The 13471-nt window shown below is 41.3% G+C and overlaps 2 protein-coding genes across 4 annotated transcripts; both read left to right on the top strand.

Annotated features, from left to right (window-relative positions):
- The first annotated feature begins 1190 nt into the window (after positions 1-1190).
- LOC112283286 (LRR receptor-like serine/threonine-protein kinase FEI 2) lies at positions 1191-7721 on the top strand. Its single transcript, XM_024521818.3, has 13 exons — positions 1191-3070; positions 3416-3551; positions 3815-3886; positions 4041-4112; positions 4254-4325; positions 4596-4667; positions 4885-4956; positions 5084-5160; positions 5367-5549; positions 5754-6086; positions 6341-6595; positions 6784-6917; positions 7187-7721. Exons 1-13 carry the CDS (start codon positions 2899-2901, stop codon positions 7436-7438), a joined length of 1902 nt encoding a protein of 633 aa, XP_024377586.1. The 5' UTR covers positions 1191-2898; the 3' UTR covers positions 7439-7721.
- Positions 7722-9080: 1359 nt separating this feature from the next.
- LOC112283259 (ribonucleoside-diphosphate reductase small chain) lies at positions 9081-11810 on the top strand. Of its 3 annotated transcripts, none has more exons than XM_024521752.3 (7): positions 9081-9212; positions 9844-9983; positions 10225-10385; positions 10500-10858; positions 10990-11152; positions 11257-11327; positions 11447-11810. In XM_024521752.3, the coding sequence occupies exons 1-7, from the start codon at positions 9172-9174 to the stop codon at positions 11562-11564; spliced, it is 1053 nt and encodes a 350-aa protein (XP_024377520.1). In that variant the 5' UTR covers positions 9081-9171; the 3' UTR covers positions 11565-11810. The 3 variants fall into 3 exon arrangements, with proteins under 3 accessions (XP_024377520.1, XP_024377523.1, XP_024377521.1); XM_024521755.3 differs by having other exon boundaries at positions 9197-9296; XM_024521753.2 differs by lacking the exon at positions 9081-9212 and adding an exon at positions 9393-9534.
- Positions 11811-13471: the final 1661 nt, after the last annotated feature.

Raw genomic sequence — 13471 nt, 5'->3', positions numbered from 1 at the left:
CTATAAACTTCTTGATAAAAAGCTACTATTAAGCCACTATGGACCTATAATCATGTTATATTGCTTTTAATGTACTAATGAATGGAAAAATATTAAAAAGTACAAGAAATTTGCTATATTTTGCAATATATGACCTAACGTGCATCAAACTTTTATACTATATATTACATTTGGCCAATTTTATAAGAATAAGTGGTTCATATAATCAAATATTCTTAATAAATTTGTTAGATGCTAATATTAATCTATAATGATTGTGATTTTATATATAACAAGACAAACATATTATTAAATATTTTTTTCAATGTTATATGCATTTTTATCTAATTGATTTGTGATAACCAAGAAAAAATTGATAAAATAAGAAGTGACATTTCAAAATACAAGTTTGAATTATTTTTTTTCAAACAAAAATATTGAAAAAAACTAACATAATTTATCTGCACCAATTCCACAACCCATTCCACTACAAACCTTTAACGTCGACTTTAACTTCTCATAATAGAAGCGAAATCTAGGATTAACGGAAATTTTGAAATGTTCGTTTAATCGCTACAAAACGTACACAGTCGCCGAGAATGCTAAATGTTGTCATCGGGAAGATACCCTAACCACAACGTTGTCGTCGTCGTCGCGAGCATGGAGATGGGGTTTGTCGCAGTTCGGAGGGGGAGGTGCAATAGAGCGGAGCTTTGAGCAATGGTGGCTGCTGCCGTGCAGAGCCGAGGCCCCCTTGAGCGGCGGAGAAAGAACGGCCAGAGATCTAGCCTCTCACCCGTACCACTGCCGCACTTCCAAAGTGATGTGCTGCGGGAACTTTACACCCCCCGCTTTTCTGCTTTCAATCCGTTTTGCGAACCTTGAATTGACGCACCCTTCCGTCGATGAATCTTTCTTCGTCCATCACGGTCGTGCAGCTCGGGTTCATGTCCCCCCCCCCCCTACATTTTCACAAAGAGCGGCTGCATGAAAGCCTTTTCGCTGTCCTGTACGTTTTGTTATGCTGCCGATGAGCACAAAAGATTGGAAGACACGGATACGATTGTTTCTCTAATTTTCTTTTTGTCTTGTCTTAGCGTCGCGTTGGTTGGCATTCATGAGCTTGCCATACTTCTATGTAATTTGCATTGGTCCACCTGAGTTTACTACAAAATGAAGAACCCTTTCGCACATTCATGTGTTTATCTCATTAATCTTTGCGATGGTTTGAAGTTTTTGAGGTTGTGCTTGAGACACTGAGGAAGTGTGACATTTTATTTTATTTTATTTTGTTTTTGTTTTCGCATATTCCTTTGACTACGTTCATAAGCTCGACAGAGACTTCTTGATCTTGTCTTCACTGATTGCGTTTAAATTAGCGCTGTGAGATTGATGGCGTTGCACCGGAGTTGTGCAACTTATTACTACGTGTTTATGTGTTGAATGCCTGTGTTCATGGTGCCGTAGTGGTGTGTGAAATCTGATAGATCTTAAGATAAGGTTTGACCAACGAGGTTACACATAGCGGTAGTGTTGCTTTTTTTCTGAAAGGATTCAGTTTTGCTTGTGGACTTGTGGGCATGCATCGGAGAGGGAGACCGGCCACCTACTTTTCTTTTTTGTTTTTCGCAGAGATTGGTCGTGCACGGAGACTCAGCCTGTGGACTTTGTGCTTTGACGTTCAAAAGTTTTATGCGAGATTTTGAATCCTCAACGGTACCCCAAGGCACAAATAGTTATCCAGTTCTAGTTGCGTTCAGCTGCAGTTCGAGAGCATATTTCAGGGCTGCATCCTGCAACTCCAATTTTACTTGTTACCGGTGCATCGGTGTAGCGAGAGACTACATCTATCGTACAAACAGTACACAACGACCACCTGAAGTGTACACTGACAAGAGAGAAGAGTAACTGTCTTACTGTGGAGTGTTAAGTGCCTCATTATATGGAGAGATGTGTAATCGCTCATTGGATTTCTAGTAGGAATAGATAGTCTCGGTTGTAAACTGACTGGGACTCAAGTGTTCACTAGTTACTGAATAGTTCGAGACTTGGACATTTACACTTTGGAGTTTGGTCCAGCTTCCCATAGTCCTCATGTGTGTTGACAATACGGCGATCTCCCCAGAAACTTGGAAACTTGAGTTGAGCTGTTCAGCTCATTCCGGCAAGCTTGCAATAATTGCTGCTCCCGTCAGGCACTTATAACAACTTCGTCTCATGAACTGGCCCTGAATACTTTCCCTACTGTGGTATAGTCCATGCTCACTTTGAACTGTGCTGTGGTGCACTTGGTACAGCCAAGCTGGTGAATTAAGTCACTGCACCAATGGTGTACTTGGAACAGCCAAATGGTTAGAAGGGACACAATTTTTTTTTGATTCGATGAGGTAATTGGGGAAACATAGCATATTTATTCCTAGATATCGATGATAATCGACCAAACTTTTCGTTGATGAGATGAACTACAGCTTGCTACTTACTTTCTGCCGAACCGATTGCAAATAACTCAAGCGTCCGAATTGAAGTTCTTCTTCCGCAAGATTGGGACCTGATCAGACAATATTGCGTGAAGTTGTTTCTTAGACCGTTAGAAGAACATCAGACTGTTTCTCCATTATCGTGATTGTTTTCTGCTAGAGGCCTTGTTCAGAAACAAGATTGGATTAGCAAAAGAAGCTGTGTCCGACTATCACAAAAAGGCAGGACCGCCGCATAAACCCTGCGGATCTAGTGTCCAATAAGTAACGAGCTGCTCATCATTACCAACGTGCTAGATTAAATGGAATCGCACTCTTCACTTTGGGCTTCGGCATTAAGCCACGACTAGTCGAGTTGGAGCAAACCATCTTTCAAGAAATAAATTTTGTCTCTTGGCTCGCACATCGCCCTCTGTTTTCAGATTGAGGCTACGACCGCACAATGCTAGAGGATAAAAATCCAGAGATCCAGCGGGGGACTTTCAAGGGCGACAGGAAGACCCACCATGCAAGTTGCAAGAGACGCTTACACATGAGAAATTGGAGCTCGTGGATCTTACTGTTGGTGGTCACCTTGTTCCTGCACATTCCTGGCTCCGCGATAAATTTAGATGGTAAGCTTCACAAAGGACCGATGTTTCGAATTCTTTCTAGGAATATGCCTGTTTTCGTAGTATTTCGTCGTCAATGGAGGAACTCATGCACCCGCTGACAAATCAAGAGTGACCTGTTTGTTGGGTTCAAATACTGTACTTATCATTCTGGGATTACATGTTGCTTGTGTATTCCGTTGCGGTCTTCATGTAAAAGTCGAATGAAATGCTCTCTATTGATGTACTCTAGTGCCTACTGCCCTTCTGAGCGTTAAATATGCTTAGAATTAATTAACAACTTTTATAACGAAAATTAGAAGGTCAGCCAGGCAACTGATAGTTGCGAATTCGATGTTTGTTCCTCAGGGGAAGCGTTAATATCCTTTAAGCGAGGCATTCAAAATGCCAATCTCTCCCTTTGGAGCTGGAATGAATCTCACTCTAATCCGTGTTTGTGGTCCGGTGTGACGTGTCTCCCTGGAAGTGACCGGGTTCACAGACTGTAAGTGTTTTTTTCAACGTGATGCGCATTCATCGTTTTTTCTATGTTCAACTAGACTTTCTTTGAAACATGGTCTAGTGTGTTTGTCATCCTTTTAGTGTACTTCCACAGAAGACTAAAGAACAATACGTGGTGAGAATTATTTCTTGAGTACAGAGAAAGTGGCCGAAAGCAAAGCCACTCATAGCTTTAATTTCAAATACTTTTAAGATTCCTTTCTATTTTGCATCTAATCGTACAGTTCGTCACTTGCAAACGTGCAGGAATATTCCTAACCTCAACTTGCGAGGATTTATATCCCCCGAGCTTGGGAAGCTCGACCAGCTACGCAGGCTGTAAGTACATAATCCGTATTCAATTTCTGCATCTACGCGAAGCAATTCCTATCTTCACTAGCAGGAGCTAAATAGGTGTTATTAGGATCTAGTTCTAGCCGATAAAATTATTCTCCTTTTCCTTGAGTCGTCATTTGGCTTTCTATGGTTGCAGTGGCCTTCACGAGAATAACCTGTATGGTTCGATTCCAAGGGAGATAAGCAACTGCACTAATCTAAGAGCATTGTAAGAACCCCTCTTTATTCGACCGCATGTGATTCCTCCAAAGCAGTGTCGGAAGTCTACCTAGCAAAGTATAATCTTTGATTCTGGCTGTTGGTACACATTGAACAAACTTACAGCGTGAGATTTGTACTTCTGGTTCAGATATTTGCGAGGGAATTTTCTTACAGGAAATATCCCTGAGGAGCTTGGAAACCTGCAGCGCCTAAAAATACTGTAAGTGGATTAAATTAACGGGCATGATTCTGTCCAGTTGGCATCACTCCTGTCGACAGTAATCCCTAAAAATCATTAATGCTCAAAGACGTTCTACTAATCAAGCGTTTCTACTTAAAGTTGTGTCTTTGCTTCAGAGGTTTTCCGCTTGAATTGAGACATTCCATTTTTCTGCACTTTGCCAGACATCACATCCTTGCAAATTAGTTTACTTATTACATGGGGAATATAGTAATGCTCATTTACTGATTCACTTATTTGTAATTGCAGTGACATTTCTAACAACGGATTGACGGGAAGCATTCCTGAGTCTTTCGGGCGCCTATCAGAGCTTTCTTTTCTGTAATCGCCACCTTCTCATGCTCTCATTCGCCCCGTTCTGCAATGTTTGATCCCCCACTACTCTAAGTTGTGCAGGCAGTGAGTATTAGAGGCCTTTTTGTTGATGTGGCCCTCTTTTGGATGCCTTTTCGAAGTGTATGCGGATTAATGGTGGGTTGAGTTCTTGTGTTACTTCATGGGTTTTGTTTGTTCTGATTCATGTAAGAAATCTGTGCAGAAATGTCTCAACCAATTTCCTGGTTGGGAACATACCCACATTTGGAGTTCTGGCAAAGTTTGGCGATTCCTCGTAAGCACTTCGAGATGTTGTGAGGCAAACATCTAGTTATTTATCCCGGTAGCCATCAATTTAAATTTGACTTCGGATCTTGCCGTGTGTTTATCTCCGAATTCATGCGATAATTATCGTTCCGCAGGTTCTCTTCGAATCCAGGTCTATGCGGGACCCAAATTGAAGTCGTGTGCCAGAGTATTCCTCACAGCAGTCCTACCAGTAATCATCCAAATACCTCAAAACTATTGTCACATCTAAGCGCACCAGCTCAATCTCCAGCTCTTGAATCACTGCGAGCAATCGGGCTGTTTTGCTGCATTGATCAACTATTTTAAGTGAAAGCGTGATCAATTTCGGCATTTCGGATGCAAAAAAAAATAATTCCCCTGATCCTGAATTTTGTTACTTGGTGTGATGAACTCCAGCATGGACGAGTGGTTCAACATTAGTTGGACGTTCTACTGATGATGCGAACAGTATTCTGATGAGTGCAATGGGCACCAGTGGCATTGCTCTCCTGGTGGCTCTCATCTGCTGTATTGCATTTCTCGTATTCAAGAAGCGTCGTAGTAATCTGCTCCAAGCTATTCAAGACAACAATCTCGATGGTCTTCTTTCTTCACTTAACTTCTGTATGTCTTTGTGTCTTGCTTGGGTTGTTGATCCACATGTAGCCGATGCGGTAAGCTGTAGTGAAATGGTATAATTGAGAGTCACAAGTCCCTTTCCTGTGTATCTTGGGTAATCACTTGTCACGTTCTGAAGCATATCTCGCCATTTATGAGCCGATTTCTTGGTTGCAAATTTTTCAGGTTACAAATTGGTAATGTTTCGGAGCGACTTGTCTTACACAACAGATGAGATTTATAAGAAGATAGAGAGCTTATGTGCTGTTGACATCATTGGATCCGGTAGTTTCGGGACTGCATACCGCTTAGTCATGGATGATGGTGGCATGTTTGCTGTCAAGAACATAGTAAAACAGGAGATGGGCTCTGAACGATTTTTCGAACGAGAATTGGAAATCCTAGGAAATTTGAAGCACCAAAATTTGGTGAACTTGTGTGGTTACTACATCTCAGCTTCCGCCAGACTCTTGATCTATGACTACTTAGCAGGGGGGAATCTTGAGGACAACTTACATGGTAGGTGCTTGTTAGTGGAAAAATGCTGCATGGAAGCATTGAAACAGTAAGCTCGGGATCTACATCTCGTGAATGTCAATTTTGATTGGCTAGAGTGTTTCTTTGCCGATGAAAAAGATTGCAGTCAAGTGTTTTTGAGCCGCTTGTTATTCTGTAAATATTTTCAAAGCTCCGTTGGAGAGGATCCCTTTTCATGAAGGTGATACCAAAGAGCGTCCCGATTCTGAAGTTTATTTTTGAGTGCCCTGGTGCAGAGAGGTCACTCACCAAGAAGCATCTAACCTGGAGCACACGAATGAGGATAGCGATTGGCTCAGCCCAAGGAATTGCATACATGCACCACGATTGCGTACCCGGAGTCATTCACCGGGGCATAAAGTCCAGCAACGTTCTTTTAGACAACAACATGGAGCCTCATGTGTCTGACTTTGGTTTAGCAAAGTTAGTGGAAGATGATTCGTCTCATGTAACAACGATTGTTGCAGGCACGTTTGGATATCTGGCACCAGGTAAAGTATCCGTATTCAGTTTCCAATATCGTGACTTTGAAAAGATAAATGTTTCAAGGTTATGTAAATATACATTGTTTGTAAGTATCTCAACTGTGTGATGGTCGCACAAACCGAAATTTTGTTACAATGTTTGCATTAAGACTCTCGTCAAGTGCTAATGAATGGACCCAAGCAACTGTGTACAGAGTACATGGAAAGTGGCGCAGCTACGGAGAAGGGCGACGTCTACAGTTTCGGTGTCATGCTGCTGGAGATGATTAGCGGCAAACGACCCACTGATGCCTTGCTGATGATGAAAGGATATAACTTAGTCACCTGGGTAAGCAGTCAACTATCCTCAGGGCTACTTCTGGATATTGAACGCGTCTTATGAAGTCATTTTCAGTTGTGTAATATCACATTTTGAGTAGTTAACATAAGAGATGATCGAGATAGATTAATTAAATAAATAAATAAATAAGTCAAATGCTTAATGAACTTACTGGAGTTCTCAGCAGTTGACCGAAGATGGACTAGTGGTATAGATCAACTTGTTCAAATGACTCTTTTTTCCCCTAATTACCTGTTTCTTATATTTTGTTCTTCCAGGCCACTTATTGCGTCAAAATGAATCAAGTAGAGGAGCTAGTTGAAGAGAGTTGCTTAGAAGAAATACCAACAGAGCAAATTGAGCCCATTATACAGATTGCTCTGCAGTGTGTTTCCCCTATTCCTGAGGACCGGCTCACAATGGACATGGTTGTGCAATTGCTCGAAATTCACAAACTTTCAAAATGTACAAGCGACGTCAGCAACTTCTATCACTCTCCAATTTCCGCCCCTGAAGATCGTGGGCGTTAAAGTGGATAGATTCTTCTCTTTGTATTATTTTACTGTACATCACCATTTCATGTATAAGCAACTCACAATACTGAAGAATTTTGAGCCTTGTGCAGCCTTTAATATGCAACTTAGAAGTTAGGATTTCAGTGCATTAAGAAATCATATTCTAGAATATTAGCTAATACTATTGGCCTAGCACAACTGTAGATAATCCTCAGTTGTGCACTCATTCAGCACATCTATGTATAACATGAAAGAAATTGAGAGTTTCTACAAAATAATAAAAAGAAAAGATTTGTTACATCAATTTTTTTCAGTAGATATAAATTGTAAATGATTAAAAAAAGCTATTAAATATAAATCTAAGATTTCTATATAAAATGAAAGATTACAATATTTTATTACTAATTTTGAATTTGAATTTTTAAAATGCATTCGAATTTGGTCAAGAGGCATGTTCAAACAAACAAAGTAGACAATTGGTATGGTTTGATCTTTCTAGGAAGTGATAGAATTTTATAGAAAAGACATTTACATAAAGTTAAGAAATCATTGAAGCAAATTACCACATTTTTGAAGAGATAGAGATGGATCTTGAATGGCTAATAGAATACTACAAATTAATTAATTAACTAATTGAGTTTTATTTTAATTATGTGGCATATGAAAGTGTTGGATAGTGGTGTTATCATTCTCATACTATATATTGATTCATAGAAATTAAGATAAGAGTACACCTTTATTTTTTGCATATTATATACTAACTCCTAAATCTACCTTCTAAAATAAAATATTTATAATGTAAAATATATGTTTGACTTCTTCTAATTTAAACAATGAATTAAAATTTTGTGCCAAAAATATATATATATATATATATATGCATATATAAATAGGAAATTGTTAAATTGACCTAAGCATTTACCAAATCAACCCACCCTTGCTAATCATCATCAAAAAAAATCCATTACCAGATCCACACTCGTTAAAAACCAATGAAAAAAATAGTTGGATCCTCAATCCAATGATGATGGGTGGATCCATTTAGTAAACACTTGGGTCAAGTTAACAAATCAAAATGTAAAATGTACTGGAAGTGGGCATTTGCACATACAACGTTCAATTCCGTTCTTACAAAGTATATAGACTGAAGGTATCCAAAGGGCTCACCCAGTGTAGGGATAGAGAAAAGGGAGCCTATTGTTATGGCAATCATAAATCAGTACAGTGATTGAACGTCCCCGTTCCATTCGTGGGTCAGAGTAACAAAGACACAGGTCAGTGCATTCAGTTGTTGTCCTTCACTGTTTTATCAAAAAAGTGACAAAACCTAGTTGATTGTTGAGTCACCACAATTCAACTATAAAACGGTCATAGAGCCCGTTGGAGTTTGCCAGCCAAATAGGTGCTTTTAGGACACGACAAATTAAGCAATTGCTAAGAATACACCAGATCGGAGTTAGAAAGCTGGTGCTCATAAAATTGTGGGAAGGACGACCGAACTGCCAGGCCTGTTAGCATATGTTACACCACCCATGTTTCCCGCCACTTCTCTGGCGCCAAATTCGAACGTTCAAATTTGCCGCCTCAGCCGCGCCGGCGGCGACCAACGGTCCTCTCTACATGAATCTGGGCTTCTCCACCCGTTTTCATTGACGACCGAAGCGATCTTTCGACCGCCGGTCGCCTAGAGCGCGGGGATTTGTCAAGGAAGCCCACTCGGAGGGTCTCTAAATCCCTGCCTCCGCTTAATGCTTCGGCAAATCAGTCGTACATTTCCAGCCCCCGGCAGGTGAAACTTCGTACTTTTGCACTGTCCATACTTTGTTCTACATTCTGAAGCGGTGGGTTTCGCAAGCGGAGCATCGTCGAGGAGGTGGGTGGGGGTTATGTACGCTTGATGTTTGAAGTTGCGACTGTGATAGGAGAATAAGTGAGGAGTGTTGTGTTGTGGGTATCCTTCGTTTGCGATGATCCTATCTGGATCGCAGGGTGGTCTACTATAGGTCTTCGCCTGTGTTGCTTCTCATGTTTCGGTCTATGGATTCCTGGGTTTCCGAGCCCACTATCTAAGGAGCGCTGTCCTCTCAGTGCAACTATTGCTTCATGAACATGTAGCCCCCCCCCCCCCCCTCCAGTAGTGCGACTACCACCTTTTAATATTGTTTCCCAACTCTTTGTACAGAGTTTATTTGTTTTTTTTGTTTGTTTGTTTTTTTTTTGTTTTTTTGTTTTTTTTGGTTTTTCGTCCTTTTTCCTTCATAGGTTCTAATTTTGAAGCTTAATTTCCATACCATGTCAACTGTTTGAAATTCAAGAATCTTCTTTTTAATTTTTCTTTCCGTTTTTGTTAGCACTTCTTAGTTTATAGCCGATACTTGGTCGTACCAACTGGAAATTGACGAAATACTTTTGGGTTGCAGAGGTAAAATGCCTTCTATGATAGCCTTAGATCAGAAGGAGCCAATTTTGGTGGAGAATCCCAATCGCTTCACTATGTTTCCCATCAAGTATCCTCAAGTCTGGGAAATGTACAAGAAAGCTGAAGCTTCTTTCTGGACAGGTAAATTCAAATCTTTCCAGTATACAAGAAGATTGTTTATATCTGACAGGTTGCCAGTGCATTGGAAAGTTTGTCCCACAATGCGTTGCCAGCCCGTATGCCTCTTCATCGAGAAGTTTCAGATTCGTTTCAACAAGCTGTCCAGTAAGCAATGGTCACCAATAGCTCGGTACCGTTGTATAGGATAGAGCCTGCAGATGTGAACATGCAAGAACTGAATTTTTTCGGTGTTTGCACACAGCGGAGGAAGTGGATTTGTCAGCAGATTCTAAACACTGGGAAACACTGACCGACGATGAACGACACTTTATCAGCCACGTGCTGGCGTTCTTTGCAGCCTCGGATGGAATTGTGCTTGAAAATTTGGCTGTGCGGTTCATGAAAGAGATTCAGATCCCTGAGGTGAGGTTCACTTCTGTATGGGTTCTGATTAATGTCCCGGATTACCACACGAGCACTTCCTCCTACCTGTTGTCCTTCCTATTGCTCACTGTAATGGCCAACTTGTATGTGCAGGCCAGAGCGTTCTACGGATTCCAGATAGCTATTGAGAACATTCACTCAGAAATGTACAGTTTGTTGTTGGAGGCGTACATTAAAGATCAAGCTGAGAAGAGCAGACTTTTCAATGCCATTGAGACCATACCTTGCGTTGCTAGGAAGGCTGACTGGGCTCTAAAATGGATCGACAGTGCTGGGAGCTTTGCAGAGAGAATCCTGGCTTTCGCCTGCGTCGAGGGGATTTTCTTTTCAGGGAGTTTTTGCGCCATCTTTTGGCTCAAGAAGAGAGGTCTTATGCCAGGGCTTACGTTTTCCAACGAACTCATCTCACGAGATGAGGGCCTGCACTGCGATTTTGCATGCCTGCTGTACACGTGAGTTGCAATTAACCAAATGTCGCACGCTGGTCATAACAGATTTGGTGCTATTTGGTTTCGCCTAGCAGAATGTGATGTTTGCAGTGGCTCCCACGGAGAAGACTCACATTGAGGTCAGTTGGTTTCAGGCTGTTGATCAACAAACTCTCTGAAGAGAGAGTGTATGAGATCGTGTGTGAAGCTGTGGAAATTGAACGTGAGTTCGTGTGTGAGGCTCTGTCCTGCGATCTTGTCGGCATGAACAAAATTTTGATGAGCGAATACATAGACTTTGTTGCGGATCGTTTGCTGGTACGACACACAAACATCCTCTTCGCAAACTCACCTTCACTTTGACTTCGGTACCCACTGTTACATTTGTCAATTTGGCTCATCTCTCTGTTATTACCTTGCAGGTGTCTCTTGGATATAGGAAAAAATATAACGCTCTCAATCCTTTCGACTGGATGGAGCTAATCTCATTACAGTAAGTTAGCTGTGATGCTGATTTTCTTTCCTCGAACGTTTTGGTTATTCATACTTTTCCTGTTCAGAGTCAACGGTCGAAGCAAAGCCTTTAATGCGGATCTCACTATTGTTTTGCAGGGGAAAGACTAATTTCTTTGAGAAGAGAGTGGGAGAATATCAGAAGGCCTCAGTTATGTCTAATCTGAATGGTGGTGACACAAACAATCATGTATTTCGACTGGATGAAGACTTTTGATTGCCAGCCTCCGCTGACATTGTACAGATTTGGCCACTTGGGAGACGTGTAGCAACTTTTTGAAGGCGGATTCTTTCAGATTTGGCCAAGCCAACATGTAGTTCGCGTAAGTGAGCTAGTGAAATTAGGTTTGTGAATGTCAACGTCCTTGTACAATATTGGATTTTTACATGACGTTTCGCTTGGACCGCAGTACTGTAACTCAAAATTCAGCCTGTTGAAATCTCAGTCTGTTTCGACTCAGAACATTGTCTTCGATTTTTACTTGCATGTGAATTGTTTATACTTAAACTACAGTGATGCGAATTTAAATTATAAACGCGAAATGTCTAATTTTATCAAAGCCCATTCGAGGTTAGACTGAATGTTTTACTCGAAATGTCTAACCATGACCGAGAATGAGCTTAAATACCTAATCTCATCAAATCTGTACATATCTTCAAATCTACAGATTATTTCTTTGTTCCCATGAATAATAATATCGCGATATTTATAAACTTAATCGCATGCAAATCCCCTCAAGTGAAAAATGCTAACTTTCATGCTCTGCCATTAGTGTCCAGAGTGGAGGGACAATTATAAAAGTAATAGGCAGGCAAGGGAAGATATAAATACTGGCCTCAAAATATCTATGGCCGAACAATTGGAGTGACCAGCATAAAAACTGCGATGCTGCTACAATCTTCATCCACAACCTCAGGTTAAAAGACATGAGTGTTGATGTTGGAAGAAACATACTGCATCCAAAGAGAGAGTGTAAACTACTTCACCTTCCACCCAGAGGCGAAGGGGATCTGCTGAGCCACGGCGTTCGCTCCTATCCAACAGAATATCACCAGCAGAGCTGCCCACGACCCCAACTTGGGCTTAATGATGATGTAAAACAACACATATACAGACTCAGCGACAAAGCTCCAATTGAACATCATGTACTCATGAAAAGGTAGAGCAGCTATGAAAGGAAATTGTGGCGTCAGAGGCTTCGTGTAAGCCAACATAATACCAAGAGTGAGCAAGATTGGCCAAACAAATAACTTGTGCATCAGGACGTTGATCTTGTGGTTATGGTATGCGGCACAGAATGCGAAGTTCTTCTCGAGGTCGAAGTTTCCACTGCCTCCCATGGTTACGACACCGATGTTTCAAACTTCCAAGTCCAGTCCAGGATAGAGGTGACAGATCTGGTGTGCGTTGTTTATGACCCAGTCGACCCACAAGAGCCTGAAGTTTCTGCAACAGAAACTCAGCGCTGCAACGCAAAATCTTTGATACAATTAACTCCTGCCAGCACGCTGAGTATGAGCTCTGGAGCACTAATCAGCAACACCGAGCATGCACACAAACAAGCCGGGAACAACACGCTGTGCTTAGATTGTGAGGCCTTGTGTGAAGTTTTATAGAGTTCCCCTGCGCTTCCACATTAATGAGGATGGTCATGGCAGCATGCATCGTTCTGCAAGAAAACTTGTAAACAAAGCTCACAGAGTATGGACTAGAGCCCTGTCCGACGTGCAACTGATGACGACTAGCTTGAGAAGTTGACTCATGATGGGGGGAAACTGGCTGTTAATACAGAACTGTATTGCATTGTTGGCACTGCCAAAATTGGAATGTGGATGAAGAGTGGTGATGCACGTACACCGAATTCTAACCTGATGATATTGAACAAGTAGAGTGTGCTGTGGAATGTGAAAGATGATGTAAAGATTAGTTGAGATGAAACTGGTTTCCGCATTATGTTGGTGTCACAGTGAGGTGAATGACTCCCCACTCCCCACCCACAGCATTCATTCCATCTGGTCTGTACAAACAGGCCCATCTTTTTCCCAAACAAACCACAAAGAAAACATGGATTAATCTTGTGCTGAGCAGGCACTATGTTGGAAAAATCAATGTGTCATCTCATC

Source organism: Physcomitrium patens, chromosome 6 (genome assembly GCF_059467195.1).
Source record: "Physcomitrium patens ecotype Gransden chromosome 6, ASM5946719v1, whole genome shotgun sequence".
Taxonomy (NCBI): Eukaryota; Viridiplantae; Streptophyta; class Bryopsida; order Funariales; family Funariaceae; genus Physcomitrium; species Physcomitrium patens.
Note: the sequence above shows the minus strand (reverse complement) of the source record. Positions and strands in the feature narration are given on the sequence as shown.